Source organism: Salmo trutta, chromosome 3 (assembly GCF_901001165.1).
Source record: "Salmo trutta chromosome 3, fSalTru1.1, whole genome shotgun sequence".
NCBI lineage: Eukaryota > Metazoa > Chordata > Actinopteri > Salmoniformes > Salmonidae > Salmo > Salmo trutta.
The window spans coordinates 45,456,857-45,482,253 of NC_042959.1; the positions used below are offsets into that span (position 1 = coordinate 45,456,857).

Genomic DNA, 25,397 nt, shown 5'->3' on the forward strand with positions numbered 1-25,397 from the left:
ACGTGAGGTAGGTCCACGTGGCTGAATGAGCAACTGAGTGTATGAGTAAAGGAGTTGGTGTAGTGAGATGGATTGTGGGTAGGATACCCTCCAAAACCAAACAAACAACCAGCGATTAAAAGAGACACTGTGTCATTGGCTTGGCCTCTCAAACGCCAGCTCAGAACCCCCCCCCCCCAAAAAAATAGATGAGTCATCAGAGCAGAAAGCCACAGCTGGCTCTAATCATGAAACGGCGCTATTTTCTTTGGACTCTCCTTCAGCTCTGATATCCTATGAAAGAGTGCTTTAAAGCGTCTGGGCTGCTGCTCCAAAAGCAATTGTTGCTCTCAGGGAGAGAGAGAGAGAGAGAGAGAGAGAGAGAGAGAGAGAGAGAGAGAGAGAGAGAGAGAGAGAGAGAGAGAGAGAGAAAAAAAGGATGATTTGATTGGGGTGGTCCGTGCTCCTTAAGAGAGTATGGTATGCCTGCGGTTTCAGGAGCTCTGACTTCAGCTAATGCAGGAGGAGAGTGCTATGACCCCACTTGCTCATGCCGCCGTCTTCCAACTCACTCAGAGTCCATTTGGGAGATGTTTCCGCCATTTCCTGATTAGTTTGGACTGACAATCATTGTACAGTAGGTTTCCTGGCTGTGTGATCAAGATCAGTTTTCATCTTTCGGAGACTGACCATGACGTGTGCACTATTTATTGAATATGTAAACATATCCTCTAGTTGCGCACACACACACACACACACACACACACACACACACACACACACACACACACACACACACACACACACACACACACACACACACACACACACACACACACAAAGAGCCAAACCCTAAGGAAAAGATGAAAAGACCCAGTTGCTCTAAGAAAACCCTTTATAAACCCCCACATGCACCGATTCTGCCACGAGTACTGTGGCACAACTACTGTAGGCTTGAATTAAGACACCCAGATGAATAACAAAAAGCTTCTGAGTCACAATACATGCACTGTCTGTTGCTATTTCTGCACACAGTGAAATGTGTTAATGGGTGCGGTTAGTGTTTGATGCCAATCATAAGTGTTTTGGCAAAGTCTGAATCACTCTATATGTCTTCTGACACTATTCAGCCTACTAAATGTCTTCTGACACTATTCAGCTTACTAGATGTCTTCTGACACTATTCAGCTTACTAGATGTCTTCTGACACTCTATTCAGCCTACTAAATGTCTTCTGACACTCTATTCAGCCTACTAAATGTCTTCTGACACTCTATTCAGCTCACTAGATGTCTTCTGACACTATTCAGCCTACTAAATGTCTTCTGACACTATTCAGCTTACTAGATGTCTTCTGACACTATTCAGCTTACTAGATGTCTTCTGACACTCTATTCAGCCTACTAAATGTCTTCTGACACTCTATTCAGCTCACTAGATGTCTTCTGACACTATTCAGCCTACTAAATGTCTTCTGACACTATTCAGCTTACTAGATGTCTTCTGACACTATTCAGCTTACTAGATGTCTTCTGACACTCTATTCAGCCTACTAAATGTCTTCTGACACTATTCAGCTTACTAGATGTCTTCTGACACTATTCAGCCTACTAAATGTCTTCTGACACTATTCAGCTTACTAGATGTCTTCTGACACTATTCAGCTTACTAGATGTCTTCTGACACTCTATTCAGCCTACTAAATGTCTTCTGACACTATTCAGCTTACTAGATGTCTTCTGACACTCTATTCAGCCTACTAGATGTCTTCTGACACTCTATTCAGCCTACTAAATGTCTTCTGACACTATTCAGCTTACTAGATGTCTTCTGACACTATTCAGCTTACTAGATGTCTTCTGACACTCTATTCAGCCTACTAAATGTCTTCTGACACTATTCAGCCTACTAAATGTCTTCTGACACTCTACTCAGCCTACTAAATGTCTTCTGACACTATTCAGCCTACTAAATGTCTTCTGACACTATTCAGCCTACTAAATGTCTTCTGACACTCTACTCAGCCTACTAAATGTCTTCTGACACTATTCAGCCTACTAAATGTCTTCTGACACTATTCAGCCTACTAAATGTCTTCTGACACTATTCAGCTTACTAAATGTCTTCTGACACTCTATTCAGCTTACTAGATGTCTTCTGACACTATTCAGCCTACTAAATGTCTTCTGACACTCTACTCAGCCTACTAAATGTCTTCTGACACTATTCAGCCTACTAAATGTCTTCTGACACTATTCAGCTTACTAAATGTCTTCTGACACTCTACTCAGCCTACTAAATGTCTTCTGACACTATTCAGCCTACTAAATGTCTTCTGACACTATTCAGCCTACTAAATGTCTTCTGACACTCTATTCAGCCTACTAAATGTCTTCCGACACTATTCAGCCTACTAAATGTCTTCTGACACTCTATACAGCCTACTAAATGTCTTCTGACACTCTATTCAGCCTACTAAATGTCCTCTGACATTCTATTCAGCCTACTAAATGTCTTCTGACACTCTATTCAGCCTACTAAATGTCCTCTGACATTCTATTCAGCCTACTAAATGTCTTCTGACACTCTATTCAGCCTACAAATAGGCCACCATAAGTGTATTTCTTAAAATAGTTCGTTTTTACTAACAAAGTAAGAATAAGTCAATCCTGATGAAATCATAATAATACTAATAAGCACTTCTACTTCCATTGTCTGAATAAATGAGTGTTTTGAGTAGATGAAAAACAGCCCTGTCGTGATGTTATGATGTTATTATTGTTGGGACAGGATGTAACTGAGAGATTAACTTTCACACCCCCAGTCTCCTTTGGGGAGAGATGAGCTGGTGTGATTACCCAGTGGGAAGCTCATTTACGTCAGTCTTGTCAGAGCCACGGGGCCAGTCCATCTGTCTTAGAGGCTCCCTAGGTAAGGTCTGTATCCTTAAGAAAGTCCCAGGATGACACCTCCATACACTTACTAGGGAATATCATACTAAGCCTTGTAACAGGCTCTCCATAGTCCAGACCTGGGTTTACGCTAGGTCTAGTATTTATTTTCTGTTCTCTATACTTTAGCTGCATTTAATTGAGCTTGCCTATTGCAATGGAACCAATGGAATAGTCCCAAAAGTGTAAACCCTGCATACATAGCAATACATAGAATACTTAGCAATCTTATTTATTCTGTAAAGCTTCATAATCTCCCACCATCTCCCACTTTCCCTGAGACTCAAACGCTCTGTCACACATTCCCCCTCTCCTACAGTATCTGCAGAACGAGATCCTTCGAGGGATCCTCCCTCGCCTCTCCTCCATCCAGCTCTATTTGTCTCCCCCACTCTAACCGATCATTCCTTAATATGTCTCCCCCTCGTCTCTCTGACCACTCCTTCCAGCTATCTGTGTGTGCCCCCCCCCCCCCCCCCCCCCCCAACACACACCCTCCCCCTTCCCAGTTCCATGAAAGCAGATTCACCCTGTGAGTCCCATCCCCAGCTGGCTTCTATTTCCTCCCAACCTGCGGGTTATGGCCCACATCTTTTTCTCCACGTCTCTGCCTGTCTGTGTCTGTCTGCTCGCATTAAAGTGATCAGGCCCGATCGGAGTATTTATTAGGAACTGGTTTCCTCCCAGGGATGGGGGTGATGGTTTGAGGACGGGTTTGCGGGGTGTTGAGCACAGAGGGCCTAGGCCCGGTAAGTTGTCGTGTGAAGGGAAGAGACAGCCGGGCAAGAGGAATTTCTGGGATGCACTCTGATTCTCATTACAATTGGCTGCTCTGCTCTCAGAGCGGAACTATGGAGTGGATGATCTACTGTCTCCATAAAAGAGCTGGTTTGATTGCACTGTGGAAAGAGTGTGCACAATGCATTATACCTAGGGTCCTGAGTTTTTCCTGACCATGTGACCTGACTAGACCCTAGTTTTAGCGACCAGGTGGTGCTTCATGGTGGTAGTCATCAACTCGCAGGTGTCTAATTCACTTCGTCCCACTGTGGTCGCAATCTGGCTGACGGCTGGTGTCCTAGTCTACGTGTGTCTGCGTGTGTTTACGTGTGCGTGTCTGTCACGGCCCTAACTTGGAAACAAGGAAACGTCTCAGTCTCCAGTTTGGCTAAGTTCACGGCGTGCGGTTCGTTAAGTTTTCATGTATGTGTCTCTCTTGTTTCTTCTGAACATACCCCTCTCTCTCTCTCTCCTCCCTCCCACGTCTCAGACCACAAACCTACGGCCAGGAATCAGCAGCAGACCCGTTTGGTGTTAATAATAGAACCCGATCTACACGAGGAACCTCCAAACGGCTTGGGAAATGAAAGCCATTCCGAGAACTGACTTTTGGTTGGGCTTTCGTCAGCGCCAGCACTTTTGGCGTTTGTTGTTTTATGTGGTTCCGTGAAACTGTTTCTTCTTTAAAGAGAAGAAAAGGGCGGCGTGTCACGTCTTTACTCTCCAATGATTGGAAATGAGCTCGGAAAAGGAAAGTAACGCTCGCTCACACACACTAGGAGGTAGACAAGGACACTTGTGCTGTATGTTCGTCGCTACATCGGATATGTGGTGATTTATACAAACCAGAACTGCTGCCAACAGCTCATTTTAGAGTCTACAAAAAAAGAGTAACTTCAGAGTGACGTATTGCTTAGATTCTTGGATCTTTCTCCTCTGAAATTGTAACTCATGACAATGCACTTTCCGGACAAGCTTATTAAGCTTTAGTCATCAAATTCATTGGACTAACGTGACATTGTAAAGCAAAGTGAGGACAAGGAAGAGCATTTTGAGAAACACAAAGACAAATTAAAAAAAAAATTGTTTCATAAGACAATCTACATTCTATTGTTTGGCATCAATATGCAACGGCATTATTGCCACGCTAATTGCCAATTTGAAAAACTCCCTGTATGAAATTCGGGAAGAAAATTACCGATAACATCTGGAAAAAGTAACGGTTCAAAATCCGCTACTCCTTTCTTGCTTGTGTAGGACAAAACAGGCCTACGACAGCCTTGTCATTCAAGCTTATCTTCACCTGTCAAACCTGGCAAAGACTCAATCGTTTCCAATCCTCCAGACTGCATCTGATACTAATATCCGTACTTGCTCTGAGGCGTGACTAAACTAAAAGGGGAGATACGAATCAGATGATGTTTACACGACAGAAACAATGCCTCTCCCGTGAGATATGACGTGAGCTATTTAGAGGACGGAGAGGAAACGATTCGAATACATATTATCTCTTGTTTCCTTACTTGGGCATTTAGCTGCTCCGTACAGGTTTGAGGTTCTACAGTGAAAGCTTTGGGCTGTCAACACGTTCAATAAACCTTTTCACACACTTGTCTGATACCGTTTTGACATGAATGAGCAGAGAAAACATCACGTGACTACAGTGGGAAAATGCACGTTGTTTTCAATAGCCATCGGAGGACCGCAGATCGTTTGTTTCGTCCTTTCACTTTTTCAAACAAGCGGGGGCTATTTTAAGTGCCGGTTTCTAGATGACTACAGAGACGAGCACACACCCGAGCGTGAATGAGAAGTTATTTTTAGAAAGCATAATTGACGACCACAACTGTGATTAAAGTGGGCCAGAGCACCGGAAGCCCCACTCAGATGGGTGAAGGAGGAAGTGATGAGAACGACACACACCACCACCACCCCCCTTACCTGGCCACAGTGTTCAAACACTCTCACACAGTGAAAGCCTCAAAAGCAAACAACCAGGTTTTCCTCTCCTTTGCTATTTATATATCACTGTTATAATTATCCTCATTGTGACTTAGAGATCTGTTTGCTTTGATGACATCCTGCATCTTATCTTGGACAGATATAATTAGGGCTTCTCTTTGACCTCAGCACAGTTGAAACGGCTCTGTTTGCTGAAGTCATATACAGTAGCGGCCACTTCACCCAGACACGTGCCCATGGGCAGACAGACATGGATTCAAACTAGATGAGTGGTAAACTCATGGACTTTCAGGGACTACGGATGGAAATGAGCTCTGTAGCAAAATGCACCACTATTGCTACTCAGTATTTTCTGAGTTGTTTATTATTGCTTGTTGACTATTGTGTTGAATAAATTATATTTAAGTGTTAAGGCCCGAGGAGGTGTGGTATACAGCCAATATACCACGGCTAAGTTTATAATACCTTATTGCTATTAGAAACGTGTTACCAGTGTAATTAAAACTGTAAAAATGATTTTTTTTTTGTAATACCTGTGGTAGTTCACAGCTTTCAGCCAATCAGCATTCAGGGTGCAACCCACCCAGTTTAGAATAGATGAATAAATATCAAAATAAGAAATAAGAAGATCTGGTGAACCACAGCAAGTACCTTTGACTGTGACTCTAGTGGTACATTGTGTTCCGTCATAAAGACACTGCCCCTGCTTGTGTGGTCCCCACTGCAATTTAGTTTACTTGGCACCGTAACAGAGAGCACACCCCATTCATCTGTTAACTAGATCATGTTGACTCTCTGTGAAACTGACTTGAAGATGCAATTGGTCAAAGCGTGATAAGTCTTCTCCTTGTACAGCTTATCTCCTTGTCTGTCTCCCTGGTTCGTATGGGGCTGCCAAATATGGCCAGAGTTTGTCTGTCCTCCCACCAACGCTCGCTCGCTCTGCTAAGGTCAGTTACCCCAAAATGTCCTGTCTCTCCCTCTCTCCCTCTTTCCCTCCCCCTCTCTCTCCCTTCCCCCTCTCTCTGTACTCCCTCCCTCCTCACCTCTCCCTTTCTCAATCTCTTTCTCACTCACTCTCTCGTTCACTCTCTTGCTCCCATCAACCATCTCCAAATAGGGCCCTCTGTTCGTTGTCAAGGTGGTGATGCGGTCTCTCTCTCAGAGTCCCGTCCAAAAGCCTGAATCATTGCTTCTTATCTCTTCTGGGCTACAATAGCGGCCGGTGATCATTGAATTGTTTAGGGAGTCTAAGAATCACATTTTGTCAGTTTAAAGGTGAAGGCTGCCTTAAAGCTCTATTGGACCTGATTCTTAATTTAGCATGGGATATAAAGAGAGAGAGAGACATTTGAAATGTCTTTATTCTTTTGGAACTTCTGTGAGTGTAATGTTTACTGTTAATTTTTATTGTTTATTTCACTTTTGTTTATTAACTACTTCACTTGCTTTGACAAAGTTAACATATGTTTCCCATGCCAATAATGCCCTTACATTGAATTGACAGAGAGAGAGAAAGAGAGAGAGAGAGAGAGAGAGAGAGAGAGAGAGATGCAGCAAGCAGTGAATAATTAACAATGTTGTTTCTAGCAGCATCAATGGATTTCAATCAATATCAATGTGTCTATGCATGAAACTTGGATTTGGCCAATTTACTCTGAGCCCAGAATGAGAGGTATTTAGTTGGTGATGTAAGACTGTGAAATGACTCCTAATCCCAATAACGTCTTCACGTTCCAATGTGTCAAGCCAACTATAAATGTTGAGACCAGGGAGCACGTGAGCGTGTAGTGCAGAACGTGAGTTGTGTGTGATGGATGTTCCCATGACTTGTGTGTGAGGTCGACGGTCCAGGGATTGACTTCTGAAATTGAACGTCAACATTGCCCAGAGGCTCTGTCAGTCAACCCTTCACACCTCGTCACTGGAGAACGCAAGCTCGCAACCAATAAACACAAGTCGCATCTTCTGCTTCACTTCTGCCCTCGCTCAACAGAGCCAGTGATGCAGCGGTCTCAGGCACTACCGAAGCTACAACAGATTGCGTGTGTTTTTGTGGAGCGAAATTGATTTAGGAGGAAACGCTGAACGGTACAATTGGGTAACATTGCAGGTATAATGCATGAGCATGTACGACCCCATTATAACTTATCAAGCAACACTAGTAGGAAACAGAAACCCCCAAAGCACGTGTAAGTGAGGGGGTAAACCTGAAGGTTTATGGGTTTACCATTTGGTGAGAGATAGGTGAAGCTCTGGTACTGGCTCCTCTTTCTCTTGCCATTGCAGACGTAGAAGTTGACCTGCACTGGGCTGGATATTCTCTGGTTCCTGTAGGGAGGGATCTCCACCACCAGCGCTGTCTACAACACACAGAAACAGCACAGAATGGATACACGTACAGTACAAACCCTCCAGACGCACTGTAGATCGTTGCACAGTATATTTGTGTGCGCGGAGCAGATTTTCAAAAAGCTGTCAAAAAACATGCATTACCTAAACATTCTGAAATCAGACTAATTTGGCATGGTGAAGATTTCAGTTTGAACTTCCATCACTAGCTTAGGCCTACGACCCCTTTCAATGCTCTTCTAAGACACAAACAGAACTCCTACTGTACGTAAGTGTCAGCTCATTAATTAGCAGGTATGCTTGTTTTGCTTTCAGGGAACCCTGGAAGAGTGTTCTGAACAAGCTTTCTGAGCTGGGTCTTCGGCCCAATCTGGATGGGCTCAGCAGGAACCCCAGTGTGTGTACCACGCCCCTGTTTGTGTCTGTCAGAAGCCCTGAGGGCCTGGGGTTTGAACCCTATCCCTGGGCTACTACAGGGGAGAGATGTGGGCCTTTGGCATTGTTTTCACAGCCCCTGACCAGTGTGTCGCTCCAGGCCCAGGGTGAGACCTCCGTAATCCTGGATGGGAACTTTGGAAGCTGCAGAGCAGGGATAGAGGTGCATGACAGGCACCATTGGGACATGACTGAGTGTCTGCCTGCCTAGAGCCTGTCTGTCTCTCTCTTTCTCTCTCTCTCCCTGGGGGCCAGCTCAGGCCATATGGGGTGGTGGAGCAGAACAGGAAGCCATTCCCTGTTGCTCAGCATATTTTGTGGGGTCCGTCTACGTGTCTGTGTGTCTGTTTATAGGCCAGGTCTGCCCCGGACTGACGGGGTCAAAGACAGCGCAGACACAGGTGTCGATGACCTAACACCCCCTCCCATCCTCCCACCCAGTGAGCAGAGCGATCCAAACAGGAATAATGAAAACATATGGCAGGCGGAGCATGGGTGACCTAACGGTGGCCGGTGGCAGCAGGGGAGAAAAGGGCAGCAACACTGTGGCTTGTTTGTCGGTACGCCAAATAAGCACACTGTACTACTTGTCTTTCACCTAACTAACCCAACCCCTCACTGTAATTTTCCAACATGTGGGACTAGCCTTAACATCAGCCAGCCCTTAAGGCCAATTAAACATTGAAGCATCAGAGGGGAGGAGGCCGTATTCAACACCCCTGATGCAACAAAGCCAGTCACCTGAACGTGAAAACATATGACATCAAAAACATCATCACCATTGAAATGCCGCCGTATTTCAACACATGTTCCATGGGCGATGGTTTATTCTAGACCCCTGCTATTGTCAATGACAGCAGTTAGTTTACAGGGAGATAGAGGGATGGTGAGACCCGGCGAATGAAAGAGAAGAGAAAGGGAGGGGGCATGGATGATTCGAAACGCATTGTCATCCCACACCCTAATGTGCACCCGAAGACACAGACGCACACAGGCAAACACACACTCGCACAGACCTTACGAGTCTCTCCTCACCATAAGTACTTCTTAATTAACTCCAGAAGCACATGTAGCTTTTCTGTGGACACGTACAACATTTACCATCCCCTCTGACGAATCCCCTTTGCCTTGTTTTTATGAACAGAACATAGGCCTAAATGTGTGACTGGGCATCAGTAGAAAGGTGCACTGGTTTATTTTCTCATTACTTCTCTTGTGAAAACAGCAGGTAAAAAGGGAAGGGGATAATCCACTCTTGGCCAGGCCTCAAGCGGAAGGCCGAGCTCAGACAAAGTGTTTAAGCGCTCCTCCTCCCTGAACCAGAAGTTGAACAGTGAACGAAATGTCTGGCTACGCTGGCTGAGGTGTTTGGTAGGGCAACTGGGCTTGCGTCAGTATTCATTAGGCAACAAACTGAAGAAAATGCACTGAAACTGGGAGGGACTACCTAAACTTGTCCATTGAGAAACATCCTTTTTCGTTTTCCATTACAAAATGGTTTGCGATGGTGTGCCCTAATGAACATGACCTACAGTAGTAGCGAGAAGGTGGTGGTGTGTGTGTTTATGGAGGGGTGCTTGTTGATGATGAAGCAAGATACTCTAGGTGCAATCACTCTGTTTACTGTGAGAGAGAAAAATGGGTGAAAATTCCATTCAGGATTGCATGGACTAATCAACATGACTAATCTCTCTCCTTGGTAATGTCTTAGCAAAGGTTACATCAGCAAAGTGAGTAAGGGGAAGTGAGGGAGGTGAGGGAAGGAAATACAGGGGGAGAGAGGGGGGAGAAAAAGAGAGAGAGAGCGAGAGAGAGAGCGAGAGAGAGAGCGAGAGAGAGCGAGAGAGAGAGCGAGTGAGAGAGTGAGGAAGAGAGAGGTGGGTAATATAATGGAAGAGAAAGATGCATAGAATGTATGACTGAGCCAATTTACACTTTCAATCTTAACAAGTAATTTGAGCTTCTCTGTGAGAATATATCCCAGTATCTATTTTTAGAGCTGATGAAGATCATATTTTAACCTCATAAGAGTACTGCACACGTGGTGAAGATCGAGAATCAGTACTAATACAGTACTGTGTTTTACTGAAAACACTAAGGAATACTTACAGACTTGAAGGAGTCCTTGTCAACTTTGGCTTCTGTCTCCCATAGGTGGTGTCCATCTATAAAAAAAAGGACAACAGAAAATATGAAACACTACATAATCACACGCAATATAATTGCTTAAACTAAACTCACGAACGGGAAGCATAGAAATAGCGCACATAGAACAGATCTACTGCTTCTTAGACTTTCTTTCCTATCATGCAATAAAAGCCCAGGGATCTGCAGCAGCTGCCGGGATTCTGTAGCTGTAGCAGTTCTCTCACATTCTTTGGGTCTCTCCGGGATTTCATGCCACACCTTCGCGAACAGACGCTCTTGTGCTCTGTTTATACAATCAGGCCAAAACCACAGCACATTTTCTTACAGCCTATGACTCTGTAAGTGGCTGTCAGAAATAGAAATGACAATATCCATCCTTTGTGTGTCTGTGTCACTGCCAGTGTCTGTGTGTGTATGGCACTGCCATGCTGGCTGGCAATGTAGTTTTGTCTGTGGCACTACCATGCAGTGTTGGCTGGCAATACAGTTGTGCCAGTGTGTGTCTGTGGCACTGTCCTGATGTCTATGGCACTGGCTGACTATATCATTCTGTTTGTGGTCCTACTTTTACAAGGACTGTGAGATATGTGTGAAGTAACAAACACTAGATATGTTATGGCCATTGGGCAGCTGTACTAGTATAACTAAAGAGCCAAGTAATAAGATGTGGTCTCTACACCAAATTGTTCTCCCCAAAGTGTTCTTTTTTTCACAACGCAAAAAGAGAAGAAAAGATCCCCATCATGCTAGGCCTGCTATCACTCGTGAAGAAGGGTGGGAGCTGGGGTTGGGAGAGAGCTTCGGAGGATGGAAGTCACCATGTATCTATTTCCAAAAGGGCAATATTAAAAGTGAGGAAAAGAGAAGAACAGACATTGAAAAAGATCACAGACAGATGTCTTTATTTTGAGTTCAGGCAGAAGTGAGTAAATAGACAACTGTGATATTTCAGTAGGGTGACGAGTACGCCTATACGACCGTGTAACGCTATGCGCAGGTGATCATAATGTGCCATGGAACTGATATGCTCGTCAGGCTGTGAGATGGGAAGAGAGAGAGAGAAAGAAAGAGAGATGACAGGGAATGCTTATTCCTCATATTACATCTGGGGAACCAAGAGGGAATCTCGCCCACCCCGGCACTGGGACTCCCTCCAAGAGGGGAAACCTTAGACGTCAACCCTCCACAAGTAAACATGTTTTTCAGGCTTCTCTCTCTCTCTCTCTCTCTTTCTCTTTTTCTCTATTTCTCTCTCGCTCTCATTTTCTTTCCCCAACTGTCTTCTTCTCCCTCTCTTTCCTACTCTTACTCGTCTCAATCCCGTTGACATCTTTCGAATTCACCTCACTTTCACCCTCTGTCTGTTTGTCATCTACAGAAGCAGCAATTAAACAGACCCTCCTACTCTTTTAAAAAAGATGAAAAAAGATGAAACAAAAAGAGTAAAAGCAGTCATTTCCCCCTCTTCTCTCTCCTTCACCTTCGCTGAATCGGGAGACAGCCACATATGTGGCATGCAAACCTTTTCAAGTCAGAGTGCCGGAGGACTGAACCGCAAAACGTTACGTTCTCTCTCTCTCCCCCTCCCTCTCCCTCTCTCCTGCCCTCTCTCTCTCTCTCTCTCTCTCTCTCTCTCTCTCTCTCTCTCTCTGTGCAACATCTGCAAAACGCTTCTGTTCCGGCAACGGGACCGCCCCTCCCTACTTCGCAGAGCCCCCAACCACACACAACCCCTCCCTCCATCTCCATCTCTACCTCGGCCTCCTCCTAAACTCTCCCTCTATCAGACTGCTCACAGCGCAGGGCAGTGGTAGTAGGAGGCATAGCAACTCCCTATACGGGTCAATGACAATTGCACTCAACACATTTACATCGAAAGATTTACACACACACACACACACACACACACACACACACACACACACACACACACACACACACACACACACACCATTGTCTCAAGTAAAGTCCTTTGGGGAAAGATCAGCCAGCTGCCTTTTACTGTGTCTAAACTGGTGGGAAGAGTCCAAAAGACTCACATTGCACAGTAACACACACCAAAGGACCTACTGATGAATGAAGCATCATCAGGACACAGTTTAAACAGCCTAACCACAACTCAGTCAACTCCCAGGACTAAGTATGTCTAAGCAACAACACAGTCCCTATGTTAATTCTATGATTCATATAATACAGTGTATGCTGCCACATGACTACAATAACAATAACCTCCCACGTGTTTTCATTCTCTACAGTAATTGCTTGGAGATTTGGTTAATGACAGGAGACACAATGTGGAACGCCAGACAGGATGGTGGGACCACTCTGGTATTTATTGAAGAACCCTTCTTATCAGGTCTCTCTTACACTTGTCCCTGCACTGACCTGTGGTTGGTTTACATCCAAACACAGAGAGAGAGACAGAGAGAGAGAGCGAGAGAGCGAGAGAGAGACAACTCTCACCCTACTAAAACATAGGGAAAGGTGCATACCAACAACAGAACAACTTCCACTGGCCTAAGAATGTTCACTTTGGTGGTTTTGGGAATGGAAAATATGATTCACCCCGACTTAATTGCGGAGGCACTCGTGAAACAAGCCAGCCTTATTTTTCGACTTTTGTCCTTCCCAGAGATCATTTTGGGGGTGTCTTTTATCTCTCTCTATCGCTCTTTCCTGTTTATATAATACAGTCAGTTATCAAATTTGTCAAAATTCTGCTGCCACCTGTCTGGCAAAAACTGTCAGGCAAAATCGCAGGCCAGACCAGGGGTTGGCTTCTGCTTCTCTAGGACACCTGGTACAGTACCTGCCAGTCCTTATACCGGTGAAACCTGACAAATCTGTCAACAGAGGTGGTAGGGTGGGAAAGTTAGAAGTGGGATCCAGGGTAGAGGTGCTGGGCTAGGGGTAGACCTGACTTCTCTTTCCCTGCTGCGGAGCTATATCTGTGCTGTATGCTCCAGACCTCCAGGCACAGCTCCAATCACACCAGATGTAAAAGCTATCCTGCTCACAAGGGAATTCCCTCCCTCCCCTCTGAGTCAGAGTGTAGGCTTTCCCCAGCACACCCTCCCTCCTCTCCTCCTTCCCCAACTCTCTCCATGCATGGAAATCAGGGCAAGCCAGAACACACACTCGATGAGGTGCACCAGGTATGCCTTTCTGCTCCCGTGCCAAAACGAGAGGGTTGAGCAAAGTCAAAACTCACACACATGCATGCACATTCGCACACGCGCATGCACACACACAAACACACACACAAACACACACACGCAACCCCCCTCCCCCTACACACACACCGCCATAATAAAAATAACAGAGACATCATAGCTAATCCAACTGATCAGCAACACAAAACGAAATGGAAAGTCTCTGAGATATGGAAAGGAAAAATAATCACTCCGAACGCCTATAAAACAGTACTTACTGGTACAGAGCGTGAGACTCTCAAACACAGCAAAACAATTCTCCGTTAAACACATCAACTATGATCACTCTCAACCCACATGGGGCATGCAAAGGGTAACATCACACTTATGAATCAACTGATAACTTCAAAAGTTCTCTCAACAAAACTTGGGTGAAATATCACAGATCGGTCTCAGAGCTTGGAGTGCAAAGATAATAGCCATCTTCAAAACGTTGTTGGAACTCATTCACTAAGCAGAGAGTCAGCAGGGAGAATCAACAGTGAGAGTCAACAATGTGAAACACACCCAAGGAACGGATGCAGGACATCCACTAGTGAACAATATCCGCCTCTCCTGCCCCTGGCTTTCCTGAACAGCACTTTGTCTCACCCTGCCTGTGCACCCTCCCCTCTTCTCCTCCTCCCTCCCTCCTCCCCCTCTGTTCTCGTCTGTTCCTCTTCGCCTTTCTTCAGGGAATCCTTCGCAGATGAGTCACTGAAAACACTTCCTACTGAACACACAAACAGGCCCGTAGGCTAGCTACCCTACCCCTCAGCGGCAGCACACACACAGACATGTACACACACACATGCACACACACACATGCATATGCTGTTTGCATCAGTCATCCTGCGGGTCCTTGATACAGAGCAATGGGGACGGCCTTAGTATTTGAAAAGTAGAAGTAATTATTTTTCTGGGCGCATTAAACTCTCCCGCAGTGCCACCATCCATGAGCTTTGCTCTTTTGTTACCGAGAGGGAGTCTCAGCGGGATCGAGAAACAAGCAAAACAACACACGAGAGAGGAAGAGAGAGGGAGAGAGAGGGAGAGAGAGAGGAACAGAAAGATAGTCCATTATGAGCCTCTTAAATGGATACTGGTCGACTACAAATCTTAACCACTGTTATTGTAACAATAAATCAATAACTTTTTGTTGGAAAATGGACAATTCATTATCTAGTTGAAATCAAGCTTCTATACGTTTATTGCCAAATCAAACTATATCTCGGTACAGATAATGAAGTTTTAGTTTGAATAACAGATGCGGTAAAAAGGTCAATGGCACGCAGGATTCTGTGATATATCCGATTTGGATATATTTGTCTGTTTTCGCTGCATAACATTTCACAGTGGTCCCGTTTCAGGTTTAGAAGAAGTGACTGCTAACTCAAGTTCATATGAGCTGGTAGCATAGCTAGCGTACAGAAATCGGTGGTTGTAGCCGTGTTTAACTGTAACGCACTTGATTGGGGATGATGACATGAACATATATTGGGGTTGACATCCATCCAAGTATTTTACTCCGATTTTAACCTTAACATATTGTGAAATACACCAATAAACGTAGATTTGATTTGATTTACAATACACATATGACTCATTTTGCTGGGGGGCAATATGGAGATTCGGGATCTTTCTCCCACGGCATCTTTCCCAACCCCACGTGTTACCATGGCAATTCCATTGTTTTGGTCGAGTTCCATTGACCTCTTTACCCCATCTATTGAACATCCTACCAATAAAGACTGTAGAGCACCACGTAGAACTCTATAACCAAAGAATATGGCAAAATATCAAATATGGGCATTGAAGTACAGCATGAAGGAGGTGCCCTCTCTGTGCAGCAATGGAATACAGTACCATTCCATAGTTTGGTATAGAAAGCTCAAGTTAGGTCAAGTTAAGTCCTGTCTATTGCTCTTTTGTAGCTCTTGAAGAATAGCTCTTTGGAATTTTCCGGGAGGTGTTTATTGGCACACATTCTAGAAAATGAGCAGCTCTCCTCACCTTTAATCACTGCAGCAGTAATGGATGTCACCACTGGAACACAAGCAGTGATGGCTATAGTGTGTGGTTGTGTCTGTGCGCATGTGTGTAATTAGTGTAATGCTATGAATTTTACACATGAACTTTTTCCAGTGTAATATAAAACCCGATTTACGGCATACAACTTTAATATGAATATATTTCATTGGATAGCTTTTCAATTTTTTCCCTCTTTAGTCTTCCCGACCTAAATCAACAATAAGAGATTTTCCAAACTCAAAAACGTTTCTCAAACTGCAATATTATGTGATCAAAATGCCAAGATTTCATTCTATATAAAACATTTAAATAGAGCTTAAGAACATTTCTACAGATGTATCAACTCCTGTGAAGTGACTATTATACAAAGGTTTCTGTTTGTGTGTGTGTGTGTGTGTGTGTGTGTGTGTGTGTGTGTGTGTGTGTGTGTGTGTGTGTGTGTGTGTGTGTGTGTGTGTGTGTGTGTGTGTGTGTGCGTGTCGTACTGTGATAATGAGCTTTGAGCTGGGAGACCCTTGGAAGTACTGGGTCCTTTATTGCTTACATAAGAGCAGACAAAGCAGACAAGACACTGAGACAGGGTCAGGGAGAAGGAGGGGGCATGAAAAGAAATCCTTCACTTTGTGCACCTTCTCAGAAGTCTCGCTCCCTGGACGCCACTGAGAAGGAAAACAAGCCACTGAAATTGTCGATAGCAGGCAGCCGTGTGGGGATCCCTGGAGCACAGAACTCCAAACCACATTGGCTAATTGCTTTAACGGGCTGACGAGTAGAGAGAAAGATAGTGAGGACAGGGCTGGGAGAGAGCAAGAGAGAACGAGAGAGCAGAAGGAGTAGGAGGGGGAAAAGGCATGGGGGATGAAAAGTGAAGGAGGTAAAAGCGGTTCTAGACTAGACAGGGCTTCCCTCTCTTCCCTCTCTTCAGGGATCCCCCTTCATGTGGAGTTAGTCCCAGCACATTAACAAGTCAATCTCTCCTCCTCCACTCACCCCGGTGGGCTCTAAGGGGCTGAGGGGTGAGCCAGCCATCAGGGCGAGAGAGACACAATGACACAGCTGTGGAAGGGTAAGGGGTTGATAAAGGGGTTTCGAGGAGTGGGAGGTGATGGGAGGTGATGGGGGAGAGGTTAATCTTGGCAGCAGGGGTGTTTTCATGACAGGGAGACTCCAAGGCCAATAATACCAGGCGTGGGGAAATCCTCTCCAAGAAACAGGAGCAAATACCTCGCTGAGAGCTGATAAAGCAGCTGCAGAGTGCCATCTTCACCCAATAGAAAACAGACACCCTCTCAGGACATAATGACGCGTCGGGGCTGATGCTTCAAGTCTTGTACCAGCCTACTGAGTTCTCCTGGAGTTGGAATGTACCTGTAGTCGTCTTTCTGAATAGCCCCTCTATAGCTTGTCTAGCAACTCCAAATCATCCCTACGAGGGTAAATTAAGATATTATGAAAACTTCTCAAATATAACTTTCTCTTCTTACAGAACAAATGTCTTGAAACACGAGCAGCAAGTATCAGTTAACAAATGCCAAGAAACACCACAGACAGTATATCTATATAAACCTATAATGAAGAAAGGTAGGATTTTCCTCTTTCCTTGGAAAATGTCTACCACTATCCACTACCTCCTCATGATCATCATCATCAACATCATCGCATGTGTTTACACAGGCCATACTTGGCCAGTACAGTTGCCTTTGATTCACTGGACCCAATCAAGGAAATTACTGTTTGTAAACTTGATCACCAGTGTCTTCACATAGTCATCTCTCCTCTCCCTCCCACACAAAGAGGAAATGAATGGGAAAAATATGAAATGTAAATAATAAGTAATAACAAATCACACCGCAGGAAGGGGGAGACAGTGTGTGTGTGTGCATGTGTATGTGGCAGCATGAGAGAGAGATAATGAGTGTGAGATAGAGAGCGAGAGAGGGAGAAAGAGAGAGAAAGAGAGAGAGAGAGTGTGAGAGAGAGAGAGAGAGAGAGAGAGAGAGAGAGAGAGGGAGCGACAGAGAGAGAGAGAGAGAGAGAGAGAGAGAGAGAGAGAATACAGGAGAAATGGTGGGACAGAGGTACAGGTGCCATGTCTTAATTTGATCATCCTGTTGTTGCAGGAAATGCCCTTACAAAAAATGTATCAACCCCTACTAAAATGTAAATTAATTATAATCCTGTTGCTGCAGGATTATTTTCCTGTTGTAGCAAACTGTCTCAAATTAAGATCCTACATCTGTACGAAGGTAACTTGAAAGACGTGAAAGAGAGAGAGAGAGAGAGAAGCAAAACAAAGAAAGAGAGGTTGCACATGCCCCGCTTGTGATTCATTCCTTAACTTGTGGCGAGCGTCACTATACAGGCAATGGAAACTTCTACAAATGTAAATACGGTTTGGTTAAAAATATAGTTCCTTAATGCACACCACATGTGGCTCTCTGGCAGACCCTGCTCTATTTTGACGGGAGGAGACCGAGGGAACGCAATGAAGGGAGAGAGAGAGAGAGAGAGAGAGGCAGACAGAGGGATAAATTAAAAGTGAGATATTAAGGAAAAGTGTGAGAGAAAGATAGATATATAGAGAACGATAGAGAGAGATAGTGATAGAGTGCAGCTGCTCTGTTGCGTCCTAACTTACCTTGGGCCTTCTCCACGAACACCACCTTAGAGTCTGGCAGAAAGTTGTGTCCACTCAGGAGGATCTTCTTTCCCCCCGTGGCGGGGTAGCTGTCCAGGCTCTGCTTCTCTATCAGGGGCAGCTCCTGGGCCGAGCGCTGGGCTGGAGGAGGGACAGACAGAGAAACAAGACAGGCAGACAGACAGACAGACACGAGGAGAGAGTGTTAATTCATATCCAACTTGGCACAATAGCTGGACAAAAAAAGAAAAACAGTGAGCGGATATACACTTTATACTACCTATACAACAGCACGCTATACTGCTAAAGCTTTCCTTACCCACTCCCCATCCGCCCCCGGTCCTCCAGATCCCCTACCTCCCCAACTCTGCCATGTCACAGCAGGAGTTGGTTAGCAACAGTCTTATCCGTTTTCAAATGGCTTTTAAACACCACTGGCTATTTTCAGACAACAGATGTTTGTTTTTTTTAAACGTCAAATATATAAAAATGGATGAAAACAATTTTATCTGGTGACCCAATCAGCTCTTTTACTTTCTAGATTCATTATTTTTCATATTCACTCAGGGAGGAACAACCCAAATAACGAGTCATACTTTGGTCATGCTTTATCCACCACCTGTCTCTGCTTTTATCAATGTACCTCGGGGTTCTTGGTTATCAAGACCATGTTCACAGCCAGACACACAATGCTCCGTCATTACATTACTGTGAAATGTACTTGATTCATTAATCTGTAATAATGATCCATCAGACCATTGTAAAAAAATGTAGTAACCAATCAAAAATGTGTCATCATCAACCTTGGACTATAAACTACAAGACTGGCACATTCCTACCATCTACCACACATAGTATATCTCCTCAGGATGGACATGACCACACACACACGCACGCGCGCGTGCACACACACACACACACGCACACACAAACGCACAGACACACTCAACTGATTGACATAGTTAGTGGTTTCCATACACTCTTCCAACCCCGCCAGATCTAGGTCTGGGAAATGACCCTTCATAAACCTGGGATAATAGGGTAGCCTCACCACAACAAGTCAGGCATAAAGTCATAAAATGCACTGAGGGGTAAATAACATATGTGCCTGACCTCACAGTTATCAATTAAAGTACAATGCATTCAATGACTTGGCAAATAGCTTTCATCATATAAAGATTTGAATTGGGTCCAAAAGGCCACCTCATACTGATTTCCATGCTAAGAGAGTGTTATTGGGTTTGTGTGTGTGCACCTGTGGATATGTGTGTTCATAAGGAACAGTCATTGTGTGTGTGTGTGTGTGTGTGTGTGTGTGTGTGGCTGTGTTTGTGTGTGGGGGTGTATGTGTGTGTGTACGTGCGATGGTGAGTCCATGTGTATGTATATGTGTGTGTGCGCACATGTGCGTGTATACTCACAGCACTCGATGGGGTTGGAGGAGGCCTGTAGGGAGATGGTCCTGCCATTGGGCTGGTTGATGTGCACACGGAACACCATCCTCACGCGTGTGTTTTTGCGCCCGATGTCCGTCTCGCCCTTGCGCAGCTCGATGTCGGAGTTCCGCAGCTTCAGAATCCCTGCACAGTCAATGCTGTCGCACAGGGGAGAGGATCCATTTTAGCATCAGCATACTGGTACTGAGCAATATACTGTCTGTAGGAGCACTATGCTACAGCTTGTCTCAAGAATCCTGAGTTATTATAGGCCATGATCATGAGACTATATCGAGACATACATTACAGATGGAATATACTGTATCATACTGTATCATCATATAACATAAACATAACAAGTACAGCATGTTATTATTAGGACATCATCATTAGACCACAGAGACTATCTGTGATGCAGATGTACAATATGTTCACTGTCACGAACAAGTCCTGGAGCTCTATTTGATCAAAGAGACTAGGGCCAGATCCACAAAGCCTCTCCCAAGGTAAGAGTGCATATAATATGATTAATTATGATCTAAAAGGCAAAACTGACCCTAGATCAGCACTCCTACTCTGAGACGTCTCGTCTAAAGTTCCGGGTCACAGATATCGGAAGTCCCGCAGAACACTACTGAGTCGCTCCCCATCCGTAGCTAGGTTCTTCTTAGAACAACGTTACATTTTTTGATGTGACTTTTAATGTTCCTGGTGCCCCAGAATACAGCTCTCTGGAACAATCTTCAGGGCCGTGTTCATTAGGGCAAGTAACAGAACACTTTAAAACAATTTGCAACTGTTTCACTCAGTTTATCGTCTATTTGGTACCTAATGAACACGGCCCAGGCCATTGGTTTCTCCACTGTCTCCTCCAGAGGAAAACCCCATTGGCTACCGCTTGCGTTCTCACAGCCACTTTATAACCCTCTGCCTTTCCTAAAAAAAACATGCTCCCTCTACACTGTTCATACTTTTAACATTTCAAACATTTACAGTTTCAACCTTACTAACCAATGTCACATTTAACTGCAGATGTATTTCTTTTCTATGCTGTCTTTATTTATTTTATTTAATTGAATTTTTTTTTTTGCGGGAGGATTTTCCTTAGAGGAAAAAGGCATCACTTTCCAGACTGGCCTTTCAAGAAATTAAACTAAAACCAAACCGTTGCTGGTAAAAAGTCAGAAAATACATTTGGGATATGGCTTGGCATTTCAATTATTTTACATTGTAGCTTTTTGGGTGGAATTCCTGCAACATGTCAAGTTTTACACAAATCCATTTTTTCCCCTTCATTTTGGTCTATCTGAATGAGATTCTATTTTTTAAAGAAAAAATTTCGACAAGTTTCTTTAGTGGCTCATGCATGACGTAAGTGTTCAGTCATGCAGTTATGGTTTTAAAACAAAAACATCAGAGGTAGTGTGCCATGCTCTACTTGACTGTCAAATGACTGTTGGAATGAACATTAGTGTCTCTCTTCATGAACTATGGTGTGGAGCAGCCAGTCACGGCTTGTAGCAGTGATATGGTGAAGTCAGCTCAAAGTAAAGATCTGTAGGCGATAGCATGGCGACTGTTGGTCATAATAACACTGCAAGATGGATCCTACATTTGTGGTGGAACAGTGTCAACGAAGCATTAAGTCACTGACTGCAATGGTGGAAAGGGAAAGGGAAAGGGGGGATACCTAGTCAGTTGTACAGAAAAGGTGGCAGGAAAGGGTTACCAAACAAAAAAACTTGATTAGCATGTTGATGGTTTATTTTACATTTGAACTCACACATTTTGACTAGTTGAGTGGAATAGTTTTTCTAGATTCTCAGAGACAACATACTGTGTAATAAAGCAGAAGCTACTGGCTACTATCCATTTCAATGGGTGGATACTAAACAACAGATAAAATTTTATCAGCAACAATAGGGAAGAAAGAGATAGATTGATATGTGTCTGGAGTCTGACATCGGTTGTCTACAGTACCGTCTATGTAACGTCCCACACAGTGAGTGAGCGAGAGAGAGCTGGCGTGAGAGCAAAGGGCTAGCCGGAGTGTTATCAGGCTGACTGTTAACAGCTCAATGGAAAGACTCTGTCAGCGGCCAACCCTCCTCAGACAGACCCTGGCCTTCCAGCCAGTCGGTAGAGAGAGAAAACATGGGCTGTGTTCATTAGACACCAAAGAGATAAAAACAGACAAACAGGGAAGGACTACCTGGACCAAGAAATGCTCATTTACTTTTTCCGCTGCGATACACTTTAAAACGTTTTCAGTAATGTGACCTAATGGACACTAACCTGGCCTACACTGTTCTACCCCGACCCTGAGGCTCCGTTCTACTATATCCTTTCACTGCTTTCTCTCCTCTAGTTTATACGGTGACGACAAAAGGGAAAACCTGACGTCATCTGAATAGTTTTCTCGAATATAAGATTTATCCATGGTGCCCTGTAAAGTGTAATGGCTGAAGTTCCGCAAAGTATCCCCTGTCTGGATTTGATACATTATAAAAGGTCAGCATAGCATTGTTGGAAATCAAAAGTTGTATGTATGCATGTTAGGCTCAACCATGTTAAACCAACAAAGTTCCTTTTCTAGTCAAAGAGATCTGATATCTCATGGTGCTTGCCAAATATCTTTGTAACCTTCCACAATATCCAAACAAATATTAAAATCCGCTTTAATTTAATATAAACCCATTCAATCTACATCAGGTCTTCTAAAAAGTACATTGCTGGTGCTTCTATACCTGCATTGCTTTCTGTTTGGGGTTTTAGGCTGGGTTTCTGTACAGCACTTTGAGATATCAGCTGATGTAAGAAGGGCTATATAAATCCATTTGATTTGATTTTGATTTGATTATACCGATGAAACACAGAGGAGGATAAAGCTACAGTTCAGTAGGTGGTGATGGAGCTTATATAACCGTGGTTGAGTTGAGATTTAGCTGCCTTCTCCATCAGAGAAAGTCCTGGGCCTCGGGACAGCAGACCAATTGTGGCGTGAACAGAGCCCCAGGGCAGGAGCTGCTGCCTGGGTACCCTGCGGAGAACAACCTTCTGACCTGCTGGAGATCCGGAGTTGGAGAGTGGTTTAAAACTGCACATAAGGATATAGTGATTTCAGGAATTGGATATGTTTATGCACACGGCAGATTGGGTGCGATGGGGAGGAAACCAACAGAAATAGGGCCTATTGGATTTCATGGGCATTATTCCTTTCAGACTCTACATTATGTACTGCACTGTATTAGGCATGCTTTGGTTGTCTTTCTTCCTGAATTCCAACACACACTGTTGGTGATCATTGCAAATACTGCAATGGTACCATTTTTAACACTAGAAGCGCAGAGGCAGTCCTTTTGACCGCATAGTTATTTAAAATCGAAAAATCTCTGCCATTGTTAGTCATGCCCCCCTCCTAAATAAGTCCGTTGTTAGAATTTTGTTAGAATTTCGATGTCACAAACAGAATTTGTGTTATAAGCAGTTTTAAGAGGACATGTCTTATTTTTTTTGCAGGGAAGACGTTTTGAATTCAATATAAAATCAGAACGAGCAGATTCTGAGGTTTCCAAAACCCTTTTGTCAAATAACTCTCAAAATTGAAGAGATACGCTCAAAATATAAATCTTTCCAAGAATAACCGCTGTTTCATGCGCTCCACATGTGAGCGTGCAGCAGCAGATAGCTTACTGCAGGGTTACCCAACAGGCAGCCCGCAGGTGATTTTATTTGTCCCCACCCAAGTTTTGCGAGCAAAAAAAAAAGTCAAAAAAAATATATTGTATAATAAAATACCAGATAATCAGCTCCAAGTTATTTTAATTTTGGAAATCTGTTCCCAAGTGTTCCCACACACAATAGAAAGACACATGATCGTATAGAAATGTAAGCAAGGTTTGAAATTATTCTGTTTTTGTCAAATATTACATCTGTTTGGGCTTCTTGCGGTCAATTTGCAGTCTACATATTATTTGTAATTATGTACCTGTCCCCTGATCAAGGAAAAATCTGCCTGTGGCTAAATCTAGTTGAGTATCCCTGGCCTACAGTAACATCAACGAATGAAAATGCTATTGTGTTTTAATGTTATCCAAGACCTTCATAAACACAACCAAATTATAATTAAATATGAAATGCATTTATAACACTGTTAGAATACTGCAGTCAAAATGCTTGCCCGTTGCTTCAAAGTGGGGTCCTTCGAGGCCTAGCTTTTCTAGTGTTAAGAGCGAGAGACAGGAGAGTGAAAGGACAGGCACTCACATGGCTCTCATGTTGTTCTCGGGCAGCAGAGGGATCTCCAGCACCTTGGTGTTGGACTGCAGGGCCTCGTGGCTGGCGGTAGAGACAGTCTTGCCCGTGATGCGGTGGACCTGGTAGAAGGCGTGCGGTCGCAGGAGGCGGTCGTCTGCGGTCCCGATGAACAGCTGCAGGGTAAGGGGCTCGCTCTCCATGTAACCGTAGAGCTGGCGGGAGAACAAAGAGATCCAGGTGAGACTCAACGGCAGGTTTTAAAGCACCTCATAAACAACCCGTCATTTTGGGGAAATAGAGATTGAACATCACATCAGCTACTGATAGTTAAGAAGCCCTTTAATGAAAGGTTTTTAGGGGAGAGGTTTCAGAAAATAGGCCCTTTGGTCGGATTTGTTTTCCGGTTGGGTTGGAGACCCGTTTCCAGATTCTTGCTATCTTCTGTTTTTTTAATTTGGGAGCGGTTTGTTAATGTACATCCCTTTAGGAGAGGGTTAAAGAGAGTTTTGATATTTTGGAGGTAGTCTGTCTGGGGTAGAGATCTTCTGGGCAGCCAGACACACAAGTGCTGATGGAGAGGTTGGCTTCCCATCACTTCACTGTTCATTAAAACCTCACAGGCGCCATAAAAAAAGTGCCCAAGGAGAGGATAGCAGTCGACAGTGACTCAATGGAAAGTGACCATTTTGGAGACCAAATAGAAAACCAAGATGATAATTTAAAAGTCTGCCTCTGAGCATAATGCACAATGTTTATGAGGATTTGATCCCCTCAGCAATGGACTAACGTTAGTAAACATTAATTTCCATGTCAGTTTAGGAGTTGAATTCATAAGGGGTAATCATAAACAGTATTTTGGCAATCTATGTTGAATATTTCTGCTGGTGCACCATACGTATTAAGTATTTTAAATGCAATCCTTCATAGAATTGCTTTTTAATGTGATCAGCAATATCTCAAGAACAATAAATCCTAGATGATTAGTAGCTCCACACATGTGTTCAATAAATGACTAGTACACACAATATCAAAATACTAATGTTTATGAGAAAATATCAATTCTGGTCAAAAGTCACGCACACTCAGCTGAAACAAAACGTCATGACTCTTTATCGATTTGTTCATATTTCTTAGGTCGTCTGTTTGTTCTACATGGTTGACGACATTCTTCTGCGTTTGGTCCCAGGAATTTATAAACTTAGTGGCCTTGTGGTTATAGTGCGCCCTGAGATTGGAA

At 44.0% G+C, this 25,397-nt stretch overlaps 1 protein-coding gene across 2 annotated transcripts in view; it reads right to left on the minus strand.

The window, feature by feature from the left end:
• Positions 1 to 25,397, minus strand: part of LOC115176121 (nuclear factor of activated T-cells, cytoplasmic 1-like) — a 64,598-nt gene that overhangs the window by 23,497 nt on the left and 15,704 nt on the right. For both annotated transcript variants that reach the window (XM_029735958.1, XM_029735963.1), the window contains exons 4-8: positions 24,170 to 24,372; positions 19,889 to 20,061; positions 18,468 to 18,608; positions 10,569 to 10,624; positions 7,903 to 8,035 (exon numbers count right to left, since the gene is read on the minus strand). In XM_029735958.1, the coding sequence (XP_029591818.1) occupies positions 7,903 to 8,035; positions 10,569 to 10,624; positions 18,468 to 18,608; positions 19,889 to 20,061; positions 24,170 to 24,372 (706 nt within the window). The remainder of the gene's footprint in view (positions 1 to 7,902; positions 8,036 to 10,568; positions 10,625 to 18,467; positions 18,609 to 19,888; positions 20,062 to 24,169; positions 24,373 to 25,397) is intronic.